The 15,968-nt window shown below is 53.1% G+C and overlaps 1 protein-coding gene across 1 annotated transcript; it reads right to left on the minus strand.

Annotated features, from left to right (window-relative positions):
* Positions 1–403: 403 nt before the first annotated feature.
* Positions 404–15,848, minus strand: FN3K (fructosamine 3 kinase). The gene is made up of 6 exons (XM_032177942.2): positions 15,189–15,848; positions 11,993–12,144; positions 10,564–10,655; positions 10,026–10,108; positions 2,552–2,674; positions 404–1,114 (listed from the first exon to the last, which is right to left on the minus strand). The coding sequence occupies exons 1-6, from the start codon at positions 15,846–15,848 to the stop codon at positions 776–778; spliced, it is 1,449 nt and encodes a 482-aa protein (XP_032033833.2). The 3' UTR covers positions 404–775.
* Positions 15,849–15,968: the final 120 nt, after the last annotated feature.

The following is a 15,968-nucleotide window of genomic DNA, read 5'->3' on the forward strand; positions in this document are numbered from 1 at the left end:
CACGCTGGGACCCGCGCGGATCACACGGGCCCCGCGCCGAGTCGTGGCGCGCCCCAGAGCGGGAGCAGGGCACGGAGGCCGCGGTGGGCGCTGCGCCGACTTTGGCCTTGGCTACCGGGTCCGCGTGCGTTTCCCCTGAATCGCCGCAAAAACGTCAGTGCACAGCTCGCCGTGCGTCTGGCCCTGAAAGCAGCCCCACGCGCGGAGGAAGGAGGCGCAGGACGCCAGCCGAGGCCCGCTGCGGGCTTTATTGGTCTCCAGGATCTGGGAGGGGTCGGGGGACGGGGGGATGGGGACGGGGTGACAGGGACGGGGGGGACGGGGGCTGGGGGACGGGGGCACAGGGATGGGGGGACGGGGGGACGGGGAGACGGGGATGGGATGGGGACGGGGGGACGGACGGGGGGACGGGGAGACGGGGATGGGATGGGGACGGGGGGACGGAGACGGGGGGACGGGGATGGGATGGGGACGGGGGACGGAGACGGGGAGACGGAGTCGGGGAGATGGACGGGGAGACGGGGACAGGGTGGATGGGGACGGGGACAGGGGGATGGGGGACAGGAACGGGGGACAAGGACGGGGGAAGGGGATGGGGGGATGGGGGTCAGGGACAGGAGGACGGGGGGAAAGGGGGACGGGGACACGGGGACGGGGGACAGGGATGGAGTGACGGGGACAGGGGACAGGGACAGGGGGACGGTGATGGGACGGGGACAGGAGAACGGGGACGGGGGACGGAGACAGAGGGACAAGGGAAGGGGGGCAGGGGCTGCTACTTGAGCAGCCTCCGCATGGTACCCAGCGAAGGGCTCCTGTACACCCGCCCGAAGTGGTTCCAGTGGTTCAGGTAGTTAAACAGCTGGTAGAGCAGCAGCCGCTGGTCGAAGCCCGGAGCCTTGGGGATCTTCCGGTGGTAGGCGGTGAAGAAGGATCTGGGGAACCCCCCAAACATCAAGGCGATTGCCAGTTCAAACTCGGAATGGCCATAGAAGGAAGCCGGGTCGTAAATAATGGGCCCCACGTCGTCCTCAGCCACGTTTCCCGACCAGAGATCCCCGTGGAGCAACGCGGGGACAATCTCTACACCACAAAATAGATCCGGGATCTTCACCTAGGAGAGCAACGGCTGCAGTTACCGCTGGCCTCAGGAAGCCCCGGTCTCATCACCTCGTTCTTGAAAATAAGGCAAAGCCCACTGGCGAGCTGCTTCGGTGTCCAGCCCCAGCACTGCTTGCCAAGCCCAGAAACAGGGGCCACCTGACTTCAGGGGAGTCTAGCTTTGTCTAACTTAGGATTTCCTCCTAATTTAGGTCTAGAAGCTCCACACAGTGGAGAACCTCCGAGGTTATAGTTTTAATTGACCCACAGAATAGGAACCAGTGTTGCACTACCTTAGCAAACTCTGGCCACTTTCATTTCGCTACACATACATGTCTGCAGGTTTTGTTTGTTTTTGTTGTTTTTTCTTTGAGGGGGATTCTCGCTCTGTCACCCAGGCTGGAGTGCAGTGGCGCCATCTCGGCTCACTGCAACCTCTGCTTCCCGGATTCAAGTGATTCTCCTGCCTCAGCCTACTGAGTAGCTGGGATTACAGGCCCTCGCCACTATACCCGGCTAATTTTTGTATTTTTAATAGAGATGGGGTTTCACCATATTGACCAGTCTGGTCTTGAAATCCTGACCTCAGGTAATCCATCCACCTTGGCCTCCCCAAAGTGCTAGGATTACAGGCTTGAGCCACCGTTCCCAGCCTAGTTTCTTCATTAATGAGTTCAAGTCTCTGATGTATACTCACTCTGGATTGACATGCACATTCTTTTTTAACATTTTGAGAGTTATATTTTGATTTTTTTTTTTCTTTTTGAGACAGGATCTCACTCTGTCGTCCAGGCTGGAGTGCAATGGTGCAATCTGCACTCACTGCAGCCTCTGCCTCCCGGGTTCAAGTGATTCTCCTGCCTCAGCCTCCCGAGTAGCTGGGATTACAGGCATGCACCACCACGCCCAGTTAATTTTTGCATTTTTAGTAGAGACAGGGTTTCACCATGTTGGCCAGGCTGGTCTCAAACTCCTGACCTCAAGTGATCCACCCACCTAGGCCTCCCAAATGCTGTGATTACAGGCGTGAGCCACTGCGCCCGGCCGAGAATTATGTTTTGAAATCAGTCACTGGATCATCTGGTTCCCACATCTTCCCATGGGAGACGAACAGGATGGAGTGGACAAGTGTTACTGGTAGTAAGAACAGTAATCATGGTAAACACCACCATTTGCAAGCACCTGTGTTTCATGTGCGGAAAGTCTGAGGCTAAATACCTGGTGACCTAGCAGTGGAGAGAGGCACGAGGAGCCAAGTGTGTCTTCACTCCTCACCCCTTTCAGACTCCCTGTCGGGGGAACCCCCTGCCCCTGCTCCCCTTCCTCCCTGATGTGTGCTCCAGGGCTCAGTGTTCCCTGCTCCAGCTCGGTTTTACAGAGAACCCCACACAAATGCGGTGGGATCATGAGAGGACCACCTCTTTCCCAGAGAAGTCACTGCCGTGCCCACCTGTAGCCGGGACCAGAGTTCTCGTGCCTCTCGGTCAGCATAGTCCTTCTCAATGAGGTCCAGCTGCGCCTGGAGCCGGTGCCGGGCGAAAAAGGTCGGCCAGTCATCCTGCCACTCATTCACCTGGGCAACAAGGGAAAAGAGGCCAGTGCTGCAACTTGGAGCCAAGTACTGCCTAAACCCTAAAAGGACCATTAAAAACACAGCAAAGATACCTAGTAAGCCAACAAAGGAGGTAAGACAGAAACATAAAATACTCAACCCAGAAGAAGGCAGGTAAAGAGGGAACAAAGGGCAGATGAAACAGAAACAAAGCGCAAGATGACAGACTCAAAACTAACCATATGACTAAGCACATTAAATACAAATGTCAAAAATAAATACTCTCGGTAAATGACAGATTGGCAGGTTGGAAAAATAAAGCAAATCCAACAATAAGTTATGTGCAAAAAGACATTATCTATTAAAAAAAAAAAAAGCTTGAAAGGATAGAAAAGATATACCATGCTAACACTAGTCAGAAGAAAGCTGGAGGCCAGGCACAGTGGCTCACGCCTGCAATTCCCAGCACTTTGGGAGGCTGAGGTGGGCAGATCCCTTGAGCCCAGGAGTTAAAAGACCAGTCTAGGCAACATGGGGAAACTCCATCTCTACTAAAAATACAAAATTAGCTGGGTGTGGTGGCATGGGCCTGTAATCCCAGCTACTCGGGAGGCTGAAGTAGGAGAATCGCTTGAACCCAGAGGCAAAGGTTGCGGTGAGCTGAGATCACACCATTGCACTCCAGCCTGGGCAACAAGAGCAAAACTCCGTCTCAAAAAAAAGCAGGCCAGGCGCAGTGGCTCACGCTTGTAATCCCAGCACTTTGGGAGGCCGAGGCGGGCGGATCACGAGGTCAGGAGATCGAGACCACAATGAAACCCCGTCTCTACTAAAAATACAAAAAATTAGCCGGGCGTGGTGGCGGGCGCCTGTAGTCCCAGCTACTCGGAGAGGCTGAGGCAGGAGAATGGCGTGAACCTGGGAGGCGGAGCTTGCAGTGAGCCGAGATTGCGCCACTGCACTCCAGCCTGGGCGACAGAGCGAGACTCCGTCTCAAAAAAAAAAAAAAAAAAAAAAAAGCTAGAGTGGCTACATTAATACAAGACAAAGTAGATTTCAAAGCAAAGAAAATCAAGTATAGTCATTTCACAAAGGGAGTCGACTAATGAACATAATAAATGCCTACACCTCTAAAAACAGAGCTTCAAAATACATAAAAGAACTGCAGGAAACATAGATAAATCCCATATCCTGCTATTGACTCAGTGGTGCCCACCCCCATTTCTGCGTTGAAGCCCTAACCCCTAATGTGCCTGTGTTTGGAGGAAGGGCCTCTTGGATGTAATTAGGGTTAAATAAAATGGTAAGGGTGAGTTATTAATCCAGTAGGATTTAGTGGAGGAATAGAGAGATTTCTCTCTCCATGCACACAAATCTCAATAAATTGAGAAGAAGCATGCAAAGTGTAATGAAATTCAATTAGAAGTCAATAGGAAGGCCAGGCCTGGTGGCTCACGCCCGTAATCCCAACACTTTGGGAGGCCAAGGTGGGCAGCTCACGAGGTCAAGAGATCAAGACCATCCTGACCAACATGGTGAAACCCCATCTCTACTAAAAATACAAAAACTAGCTGAGTGTGGCAGTGCCTGCCTGTAGTCCCAGCGATTCAGGAGGCTGAGGCAGGAGAATCGCTTGAAACCAGGAGGCAGAGGTTGCAGTGAGCCAAGATTGTGCCATTGCACTCCAGCCTGGCGACAGAGCGAGACTCCATCTCAGAAGAACAAAACAAAACAAAATCAACAGGAAAAATTCTGGGAAATCCTCAAATATTTTAAAACTAAACACACTTCTAAAATCTGTGTAAGGAAGACATATAAAGGAAAATTAGAAAGTGTTTTCAACTGAATGAAAAGCAAAAACACAACTTATAATTTGTGAGACGCCACTAAAGCAGTACTTGGGGAAAATGTATAGCACTAAACGTCTGTGTTAGCAAAGAGCTCACAGTAATGACCTCAGCTGCTACCTTAACCAACCAGAAAAAGAAGAGCACATTAAACTTAATGTAAGCAAGAGGCCAGGCGCGGTGGCTCACGCCTGTAATCCCAGCATTTGGGAGGCCGAGGTGGGCGGATCACAAGATCAGGAGTTCGAGACCATCCTGGCCAATATGGTGAAACCCCATCTCTACTAAAAATACAAAAATTAGCTGGGCATGGCGGCAGGTGCCTGTAGTCCCAGCTGCTTGGGAGACTGAGACAGGAGAATCGCTTGAACCCGGGAGGCAGGGGTTGCAGTGAGCCGAGATCACACCACTGCACTCCAGCCTACTCAACAGAGTGAGACTCCATCTCAACAACAACAAAAAAGGATAATAAGGAAATTTTTTTTTGAGACCAAGTTTTGTTCTTGTTGCCCAGGCTGGAGTGCAATGGTATGATCTCGGCTCACTGCAACCTCCCTGCCTCCCAGGTTCAAGCAATTCTCCTGCCTCAGCCTTTCGAGTAGCTGGAATTACAAGTGCCCGCCACCACGCCCGGCTAATTTTTTGGTATTTTTAGTAGAGATGGGGTTTCACCATGTTGGCCAGGCTGGTCTCGAACTCCTGACCTCAAGTGATCTGCCCCCCCCCTCGGCCTCCCAAAGTGCTGGGATTACGGCACAAGTCACCGTGCCCGGCCTCTGAAGGACACTTCCAAGAAAATACCTAAACAACAAACTAGGAGACATTATTCACAAATCATATATCTGGTAAAAGACTCATACCCTAAATACACAAAGAACTCTCAAAACTCAATAATAAGAAAAAACCCTATTCACAAACTGGACAAAATAATTGAACAGATGGTTCACCAAAGAAGATATTTTGTCAGCAAACAGGCACATGAATAGATGCTCCACATCTTTAGTCATCATGGAAATGCAAAATAGAACCTCAGTGAGATAATATTTCATGCCCACTAGGATGGCTGTAATTTAAAACAGAAAATCTCAAGTGTTGACAAGGATGTGGAGGAACTGGAACTCTCATATGCTACTGGTGGGAATGTAACATGGTGCAACCACTTTGGAAAGAGTTTGGTAGTTTCTATTTTTTTTTGAGATGGAGTCTTGCTCTGTCGCCCAGGCTGGAGTGCAGTGGTGAGATCTCAGCTCACTGCAAGCTCCACCTCCCGAGTTCACTCCATTCTCCTACCTCAGCCTCCCAAGTAGCTGGGACTACAGATGCCCACCACCATGCCAGGCTAATTTTTTGTACTTTTTAGTAGAGACGGGGTTTCACTGTGTTAGCCGGGATGGTCTCGATCTCCTGACCTTGTGATCCACCCGCCTCGGCCTCCGAAAGTGCTAGGATTACAGGCGTGAGCCACCGCGCCCAGCCAGTAGTTTCTTAAAGAGCTAAATATGGACCCACCATATGACACAGTCATCCCCTTCCTAGGTATTTACCCAAGATAAGTGGAAGCATTTGTCCAGACCAAGATTTGTACACAAAGGTTCACAGCAGCTTTATATGCATGAGCAAAAACGAAATGACCCAGAAATCCATCCACATGTGAATGGATAAACAGGCTGTGTTAGATCCATACAGGGGAATGGGTTTTTGACACGTGCAACATGGATGTGTATCACGGATGAATATCAAAGGATTTTAGACTTGGATAAATATGAGCATGATTATGCTGAGTGTGAGAAGCAGACAAAAGACAGACATACCACATGATTCTATTTATATTAAATTCCACAAGATGCAAACTAATCTACAGTGACAATACCGATGAATGGTTGCCCAGGGGCAGGGAAGGGCACGAGGAACCTTTTGGGGGTAATCAGTATACTTACCTTGACTGTGGTAAAAGGTTCACAGGTACAAACGTCAAAATGTACCAAATTATACATTTTAAATGGGTGCAATTTATGTCAAATTACACCTCAGTAGGGAAAAATACGAAGCTGATTTTATACAAAGGGTTATTTTGTAAAACTCCTTTGGGGAGGACCGTCCTGGTCAGTGGCCCCCACCAAGACTGTCCCTGCACATGGGTGCTATGGTGACTCGGCCCCTGGGCTCACCCTCTGATGCTGTGTGCACCTCAAGAGCAGGATGGAAAGGCCCCTCCCCACAGCCTGGCTGTCAGATCCCCAGCTCAGAGGTGCACTGTGCAGCCTCCCATCATTTCCCATTTGCCTGCCCAAGCTCCCAGCGTCTGAGCTCTGTCCTCTTTCCGGAAGACAACCAGGTTTAGTGCTGGCAGCAGGCAACCAGCCTGGGCTAGCCCAGTCCCGCCACCTTAACAGAGGGGCTGTGATCCTCCAAGCTACCCGGGGAAGGTGCCACCTGGGTACACAGCTGGTCCCAATGACCAGGCCTCCCCTGACAGAGGGGCTGTGTCATGATCAGGGCCTGTGGTCTGAAGCCAGACTGAGGGTTGAAGCCCAGCTGCCCCGCTGACAAGCTCCACGGACCCAGGTGTGAACTCTGCACGTCACTTTCCTCATCTATAAAACAGATCAGTGACATTATCTGCCTGGTTACCTGCTAGGGCAAGTGGGTGAGTTGAGTCCGATGAAGCACTTAGAAGGGTGCCTGTATGTGGCAGTGTACAGAGCATGGGGCAAGCACCACAGCCGATCCAGCTGGTGGCCCGAGGGGGCGTTAGTGCCCAGGTGTCTGAGGAGCCCACCGCTCAGCACTGCCCTCCAGTGGCTGCAGCACACACTCCCCCAGGACCCACTGAGCCCTCCCAAGGAGTGGGAAGCCTCCGGAACCTGTTGCTGACTGAGGCACTCAAGCAGGACGCAGGGCAGGTGTCCTCCCCGGCCCCTCGCCCTTCCTAGCCAGGCTGCACCTGATCTGAGGTGGGTTCCTTGATCCTGGAGTCCGAGGGGCACTGAGGGGCTCCCTGTGCTCCAAACAGACCAGCCCCCTTCTTGTCTGCTTCACACACAGGGCTCTGGGTAAGATTTCACTTCATTTCTTTGAAACGCCACTCTGCTGGGCCAGCCAAGTCCTGCAGACCCTGCCACTTGCAGCCCTTTACCTCAGCATCCACAGCAGGACCACAAGCTGCACCCAGCCATGCTCACCTGGACCATGAAGAGGGTGCTGCTCACTGGCTGCGGACAGGTGTGTGACCCCGGGGAGGCAGCTGTGGCTGAGATCTCGGGGGTCTCGGTAAATCTGGTAAGCTCCAGGTGCAGTTCTAGCGAGCCCAGATGTGAGGACTGCCTGTTGGCTGGGAACCCTAAATCTGCTTGGCCTTCATGAGGATCTTGCCCCAAGTGACCTCCGGCTGGGAGAATCGCCCTCCGCCCACACCAGGGAGAGCTTGGTCATTGTCCTCAGGGACCCCACTAGTCAGGACGGGCTTCGACGAGGAGACAGATTTGAAAGTATTCTCTCTTGGCCAGGCGCAGTGGCTCACGCTTGTAATCCCAGCACTTTGGGAGGCCGAGGCGGGCGGATCACGAGGTCAGGAGATCGAGACCACGGTGAAACCCCGTCTCTACTAAAAATACAAAAAAATTAGCCGGGCATGGTGGCGGGTGCCTGTAGTCCCAGCTACTCGGAGAGGCTGAGGCAGGAGAATGGCGTGAACCCAGGAGGCGGAGCTTGCAGTGAGCCGAGATCGCGCACTGCAACCCCCCCCTGGGGGCAAGAGAGACACTCCGTCTCAAAAAAAAAAAAAAAAATTTGAGACGGAGTGTCGAAAGTATTCTCTCTTCAAGAAGCAGTGACTTTGAACTAGCTCTTATATAATGGGTGCTGTGTTCCTAACAAAACCAAAATATGGTCCAATATTGGCTTCTTCGAGGGAAGCACAGGGCAGTTGGGCTGTCCAAAGCCTTCTTTAGAACTTTACAGATTTCAAAGATGATGGTTTAAGAGGCCCCAGTATTATTCGGCCATAAAAAGGAATTCGTAAAGAAACATGTGGCCTAGCCATAGAGTGGAATATTATTCAGCCATAAAAGAATAACATTCTAACACCTGCTACAACATGGAAGAGCCATGAAACATGATGCTGAGTGAAAGATACAAAAAGTCACATATTAGGCCGGGCGCGGTGGCTCACGCTTGTAATCTCAGCACTTTGGGAGGCCAAGGCGGGCGGATCACGAGGTCAGGAGATCGAGACCACAATGAAACCCCGTCTCTACTAAAAATACAAAAAATTAGCCGGGCGTGGTGGCGGGCACCTGTAGTCCCAGCTACTCGGAGTGGCTGAGGCAGGAGAATGGCGTGAACCCGGGAGGCAGAGCTTGCAGTGAGCCGAGATTGCACCACTGCACTCCAGCCTGGGCGACAGAGCGAGACTCCGTCTAAAAAAAAAAAGTCACATATTATGTGTTTCCACTCATATGAAATATCCAGAAAATTCAAAGAGACAGAAGGTACATTAGAGGTTGCCAGGGAGCAGGGAAGGGAGAAATGGGGAGTGACTGCTAATGGGTTCTGCTTTAGGATAATGAAAATGTTCTGGCCAGGCATGGTGGCTCACACCTGTAATCCCAGCACTTTGGGAGGCCAAGGTGGGTGGATCACCTGAGGTCAGGAGTTCAAGACCAGCCTTACCAACATGGAGAAACCCCGTCTCTACTAAAAATACAACATTGAGGCCAGGCGCAGTGGCTCATGCCTGTAATCCCAGCACTTTGGGAGGCCGAGGAGGGCAGATCACCTGAGGTCAGGAGTTCGAGACCAGCCTGGTCAACATGAAACCCCGTCTCCACTAAAAATACAAAAATTAGCCGGGTGTGGTGGTGCATGCCTGTAATCCCAGCTACTTGGGAGGCTGAGACAGGAGAACTGCTTGAACCCAGGAGGCCGATGTTGCGGTGGGTTGAGATCGCGCCACTGCACTCCAGCCTGGGCAACAAGGGCAAAACGCCATCTCAAAAAAAAAAAAAAAAAAAAAGAAAAGAAAGAAAATTTTCTGGAGTTAAACAGCAGTGATGGTTGCACACCATTGTGATGCACTAAAAACCAATTAATTCTAATCCTTTAAAATGGTGGGTCTTATGTGAATTATATTTCAATTGTATCTAAATAAGTAATAATCTGCAAAGGCCTCAGGAGAGAAGCTGAGTAATCAGGACTTAATCCCTGACTTTGCACACTACCCATCACCCACTGTCTCCAGTCCCTCAGACTCATCAGGAGCCTTGTGCAACACAACCTTTGCACCCGAGGCTCCCTCTGCTTGGAAAGCTGATCTGCCTGCCCCGGCATGTCCCACGAGCCTGCCCAGCTCAGCTCGGTGACCCTCAGCGTCTGCTCTCCCCATTCCAGGTATCACAGCTTCTACTCTGCTTTCAGAAATCAAGTAGTCAATCTTGCTGGTGCCTGGGGGATTGGCATTCTGTCACGTATAGAGAGTGGGTGACCAGCATTAAGGCATCAGGGAACACCCTCACCCAGGCACTCACCTGCGGGATGAAGCCGCAGCATGTCACCTTGTGGAAGCCGAACTTGTTCACATACTGAGGCTCAGCACCCTCACCTCCTTGGCCTGTTGACAGAGATCCTTGGCCTGAAGGAGCTGTTTGTCTTTCTCTTAAATGCCAGACCTCAGCACAGCATCAGTACAAGCCTGGGCTACGCATGCTAGAATATAGGTGGTCTGAGGATGTACTACATACAGTAGCAATTAGTCAATATATGGATCTGCCAGGACACTCCTACCTCAAGCACACTAGACAGCAGGGCTGGGTATAAAAGGGGTTATTATTACCTCAAGCACACCAGACAGGAGGGCTGGGTATAAAAGGGATCATGTGCCAATTCTACTAGCTTATCAGCTACATCAAAATTCTTATTTAATAATCTCATTTTCGTAATGTAGTGTAAAGAGAGACGGTATACAACTCAACCTATTATTGAAATGCCACCAAGAAGTACCATGAGCACCAATCTAGGGTAGACAATGTGGCTGGGTCAAGGGTACCCAAAGCAATATGAACATACCCACTGTGTTCTCCTCCTCCTTCAACTTCTCCCTGAGCTTCTGGTTGTAAAGATGCAAATCTGCCATCTGCTCTCCAAGTTTTGATGCTTGACTGAGGAAAGAAGAAATGCAGCTAATTAAAATAACAAATAATAACACCACCCAGTTTGTTCCATTTTGAGAAATGTTTTAAATACATTGAAAACTACTCTCCATTCTTTAAACAGTAAAAAGTGAACACCAGGCGATGACTCTTTCTTTTCCTTTTTCTTTCTTTTCTGGGGCTAGGCCTTGCTCTGTCATCCAGGCTGGAGTGCAGTGGCACAATCATGGCTCACTGCAGCCTTGACTTCTAGGGCTCAAGCAATCCTCCCACCTCAGCCTCACAACTAGCTGGGACCACACGCCTGTGCCACCATTCCTGGCTTTTTTTTTTTTTATAGAGATAGGGTCTCCTCCTGCCTCGGCTTTCCAAAATACTGGGATTACAGGTGTGAACCACCATGCCTAGCACTGGCAAAGACTCTTTCCAGAAAATAAAATCATGTAATCACAAAGAGGAATTAACCAAGTGAGCTTCAACAGAAGTCTTAGGAGGTACCAGGAATTAAGGGAGGAGTGCTGAAAAAGTAATGAGAAGTGAAAATGCAAGGCCAGGCACAGCGGCACAGTGGCTCAGGCCTAAGGTACCAGCACTTTGGGAGGCTGAGGTGGGAGGACTGCATGAGGCCAGAAACTGAAGACCAGTCTGGGCAACACAGTGAGATCCCATCTCTACAGGAAATTTAAAAATTTTTAAAAAAAAATTCAGCTACAAAATTTTGTGAAAACCAATGTAAATCACATATAGGAAAAAGACTGGGGACCAGGCAAGGTGGCTCATGCCTATAATCCCAGCACTTTGGGAAGCCAAGGCGGGCAGATCATGAGGTCAGGAGTTCAAGACCAGCCTGGCCAATATGGTGAAACCCCATCTCTACTAAAAATACAAAAATTAGCCGGATGTGGTGGCGGACACCTGTAGTCCCAGCTACTCAGGAGGCTGAAGTGGGAGAATCATTTGAACCCTGGGAGCAGAGGCTGCAGTGAGCCGAGACTGCACCACTGCACTGCACTCTAGCCTGGGCAACAGAGTGAGACTGTGTTTCAAAAAATAATAACAATTATATATATATATATATAATGCAGCCTCATTACAGCCAAACTTATCTAGGAAAAACCAGCCATATACCAGAAAGCAGTAACTTTTTATCTCCATTAAGAATGGCAGGGTGGAACTCTCGGCCCTGCCTCTGATAACCGGGCAGTTGTGTGGACGGCTCAGCCACAGGCTTCTCCCTGTTTCTGTCTCCCTCCCCCTCTCTATCCCTTTCTCTGTCTCTCTCTGTCTATCTCTGAGTCTCTCTCTGCCTGTACACATGTGCGCATATGGGTCTCACACATACTCACCTGCTCAAGCTCCTCATCTTCAAATGCTCCATCACAAAGGCGGCCCCTCCTCCTGGCAGGTCGATGACCTTCATGGGCCTCGGCACCCGCACCAGGCCCGTGCTCCGGAGGGCCTCCAGGCTGGCCACCTCCCCCTCAAACATCTGCCGGGCCTGCATCCAGACCACAGCCTTGTGAGCCTTGTTGACTCAGCCAGGGCCTCTGCCCACTGGGCCTTTGACAGAAGCTACCACGTGGGAGTTACAAGGACCTTCAGTCACTGATAGCTGGCTCTGGCTGGGAGCTGGCGTCCACCGCAGAGGGCAGGGTGCAGAGGGGCTCCCCGTCGGAGACGAGAGGCTGCAAGGCTGAGGCTGAGCCTGGGGCGTGAGGGGTGTGGGGTCTGCAGGCTGCGACAGGAGGATGCACAGGCCACGTGTGGGCGCCAGGGAGCAGTGAGGGCGTGGGGAGGTGTGAATGAACCAAGGTCCAGAGCTGGACCCCCGGCTTACCCACCTTCCTTGCTGCCTCTTAGGGTGGGGCAGCCACAGCAGAGGCATCGGTGGAACTGACTTGGGCACACACTTCGGGCAGGGAAGAAGAGGGCCGGGACCATCAGGAGGGGCCTCAGGTCCAGGGCAGGGGCTGGGAAGGTAAAAGGTGCCGCAAAACCCGGCCAGCCCCCAACGCCTCCCATGGGACCTGGGCTTTCCTGTTTCTGAAATATTCCCACAAACATTCCAATTTTAAGTTAGGTGAACTCTCACCTCACGTACACTACACGTTGGTTGAAAACATGGATTGATGAATGTGGTCTGCGAATACCTCGGCCTATAGAATTGCATATTTGTTTGTTTTGAGACAGGGTCTCACTCTGTCACCCAGGCTGGACGGCAGTGGCATGATCTCGGCTCACGGCAGCCTCCGCCTCCTGGGTTCAAACAATTCTCCTGCTTCAGCCTCCTGAGTAGCTGGGATTACAGGTGTGGGCCACCCCACTCCGCTCTTTTTTTGTGTTTTTACTAGAGATGGAGTTTCACCGCTGCGTGAAGTGGCTCACACCTGTAATCCCAGCACTTTGGGAGGCCGAGGTGGACAGATCACGAGGTCAGGAGATCGAGACCATCCTGGCTAACACGGTGAAACCTCGTCTCTACTAAAAATACAAAAAATTAGCCAGGCAAGGTGGCGGGCACCTGTAGTCCCAGCTACTCGGGAGGCTGAGGCAGGAGAATGGCGTGAACCCGGGAGGCAGAGCTTGCAGTGAGCCGAGATTGCACCACCGCACTCCAGCCTGGGCAACAAGGCAAGACTCTGTCTCAAAAAAAAAAAAAAAAAAGAGATGGAGTTTCACCATAATGGCCAGGCTGGTCTCGAACTCCTGGCCTCAAGTGATCCACCTGCCTCAGTCTCCCAAAGTGTAGGATTGCATGTTTAAAAAAAAACAAACCTCATGAATGAGACCAAAGCACCTGCTGGTGCACAGGAACAGAACGCCCTTTCCTTCAAAGTACCCCAGCAAAAGCCCAGGCACAGCCTCCCCAGCCTGGCAGCCCTGGCCAGCCTACACCCAGGGTGGGTGTGAGCATCCACAGGTGGGAGGGCAGCCGGCACACCCCAGCCCTGCTCCAGGGCGAGCCCCCCATGCATCAGGCCAGGAACTCCCAGCTTTGGGGCTGCTAAGCTCCAGTGGCCCCAGCATCACCTGCTCTGGTGCATGGACTGAGCAGCTACTGTGTGCAGGCCCCTGGCAGGGGTGGGAGGGAAGAAGAGCTTTCAGGACCAGCTGAGGAAGTTTCCCAGGACCCGTGAAAAGCCTGAACCAAAAACTGCTTCCCTGTGAGTGGGACTCCCTACTTTGAGGGATTTGGGTTCTGAGCCGGCAGAGCAGGTCATGCCTGAGGATCCGATCGCACGCCCAAGGTGCATGGCTCTGATATTCCTCCTGCCAGCACTCCCCACCAGCACCCCTGCTGCCCCTCAGAGAGCACCCCCACCAGAGTGTGTGCAGGGCCTTCTGAGCCCACTCGGACCGGGAGGGCACCCAGGCCTGCCTTTCCCCACCTGACGGCTCTCAAGGCTGAAGCTAACCTTCTGCACTTCCTCCATTAACATTTTCCATACTTTTTTTTTTTTGAGACGGAGTTTCGCTCTTGTTGCCCAGGCTGGAGTGCAATGGTGCGATCTTGGCTCACTGCAACCTCCACCTCCCGGGTTCAAGCAGTTCTCCTGCCTCAGCCTCCCGAGTAGCTGGGATTACAGGCATGCGCCACCACCTCGGCTAATTTTGTATTTTTAGTAGAGACGGGGTTTCTCCATGTTAGTCAGACTGGTCTTGAACTCCCGACCTCAGGTGATCCACCTGCCTCGGCCTCCCAAAGTACTGAGATTACAGGCGTGAGCCACCGCGCCCGGCCTTTTTTTTTTTTTTTTTTTTGAGATGGAGTCTCACTCTGTCACCCAGGCCGGAGTGGAGTGGCACGATCTTGATCTCGGCTCACTGCAATCTCTGCCTCCCGGGTTCAAGCGATTCTCCTGCCTCAGCCTCCCCAGTATCTGGGATTACAGGCCCGTGCCACCACACCCGGCTAATTATTGCATTTTTTAGTAGAGACGGGGGGGGGGGTTCTCCATGTTGGCCAGGATGGTCTCGAACCCATAACCTCAGGGAACCACTCACCTCGGCCTCCCAAAGTGATGGGATTACAGGTGTGAACCACCGCGCCCGGCCTTCCACACATTCTTAAACAGAACTATTTTCAGCAGGAGATAGAAATCAGGTCTAAACACAGGCAAGGCCTGTGGGAAGGAGAACGCTGGCCTGGCCCGTGGGGTCCCTGCCAGGGGCCCAGCCATGTCTCTGCTTCTTCCCCACTGCCAGGAGGACGGTGGGCTGAGAGGGGCGGCCCAGAGCTGAGCCAGGGACCCCAAACCTCACATCCGCCGACACTTGCTGGATAGAAAAGTTAAAACCACCCCCACCACCCCCGAAAGCCTGTGCGCTGCGCACGGAGGGCCAAAGGAAGGTCACGGGTCGTGCAGACACAAACCTTCACAGAACGCCTGAGCCGGGCTCACTCAGCAGGTGCCACCTCCCAAGGGCCAAAGCTGACCCCTCCCCAGGCCCAGCTCCAGGAAATGCGCCTGCCCCCGACCCCTCCGCCTCCCCAGGCCCCGCAGAGCCCCGCAGAGCCCCCGCCTGCGCACGGGCCAGCACCTGCGTCTTGCGGTTGACTTTGACGAACACGGGGCCTGCGTCCGTGTCGTAGGCTCGGCCCTCGCTGATGCTGTAGGCGCCGGGGCTGCCGAAGGCCCGCAGGGTCGCGGTGCGCAGCTCCGCGCGCAGCAACTGCTCCATGGAGTGCGGAGCGCGGGACTTTCTGCTCGCTCGGAAGCCCGGGTCGGCCGAGGCGCTGCGGGGCGGGGCGGGACCGCGCGGCGCGTGACCCCGGGCGGTGGGAGGGGCGGCCTCGGGCGGGCTCCCCGCGCGCTCCCCGCGTTCGTCCGGCTTCACGCTTCCTGCACCCGGGATTCGGGGGAAGGAGCCGGGGATCCGCGCAGCTCTTCGCGGGCGCGCTGGGGCCTGAGCTCCCTGCAGGGACCCGGTATCCCTGCCCCAAGGCGGACGCAGGTCCGGCCCTCGGCCGGGGCGCGGGTCACAGGCTTGGCCCACACTGCAGACCAGGCCGGGCCCAGCGGCCCCCGTGATGACGTGGGGCTTGCGCACGGGGGTGCCAGGTGCCAATCGGAGAGAGAGGCTGACGTGGGGGCTCCGATGGCACGCGCTGACCCGGCCCAGGGTGGGGCCGCTGATTCCAGGACGTCCTGGGAAAGGGACTTGAGACACAGGAATGCCCACGCTCGCCCATGCATGCATACACGTGGGTACACACGGGTGCACACGAGCAGGTGCGCACCTGAGCCCAGTCCATGCTGAAGTCATTTGACGTGAGGTTTTTTTTATTGTTTTTTGTGTTTTTAAGAGATAGAGTCTCAC

Source organism: Hylobates moloch, unplaced genomic scaffold, assembly GCF_009828535.3.
Source record: "Hylobates moloch isolate HMO894 unplaced genomic scaffold, HMol_V3 SCAFFOLD_15, whole genome shotgun sequence".
In the NCBI taxonomy this organism is placed as follows: Eukaryota; Metazoa; Chordata; class Mammalia; order Primates; family Hylobatidae; genus Hylobates; species Hylobates moloch.

Bases quoted from the DNA above. Each gene is read 5' to 3' on its own strand.
- FN3K (XM_032177942.2), bottom strand. From the start codon at position 15,848: ATGCATGCATGGGCGAGCGTGGGCATTCCTGTGTCTCAAGTCCCTTTC. The intron at 12,145-15,188 runs GTGCTGGCCCGT...GTCTGGATGCAG, and splicing joins AAGTCAACCGCAAGACGCAG to GCCCGGCAGATGTTTGAGGG. The intron at 1,115-2,551 runs GTGGGCACGGCA...TTGCTCTCCTAG, and splicing joins AACTCTGGTCCCGGCTACAG to GTGAAGATCCCGGATCTATT.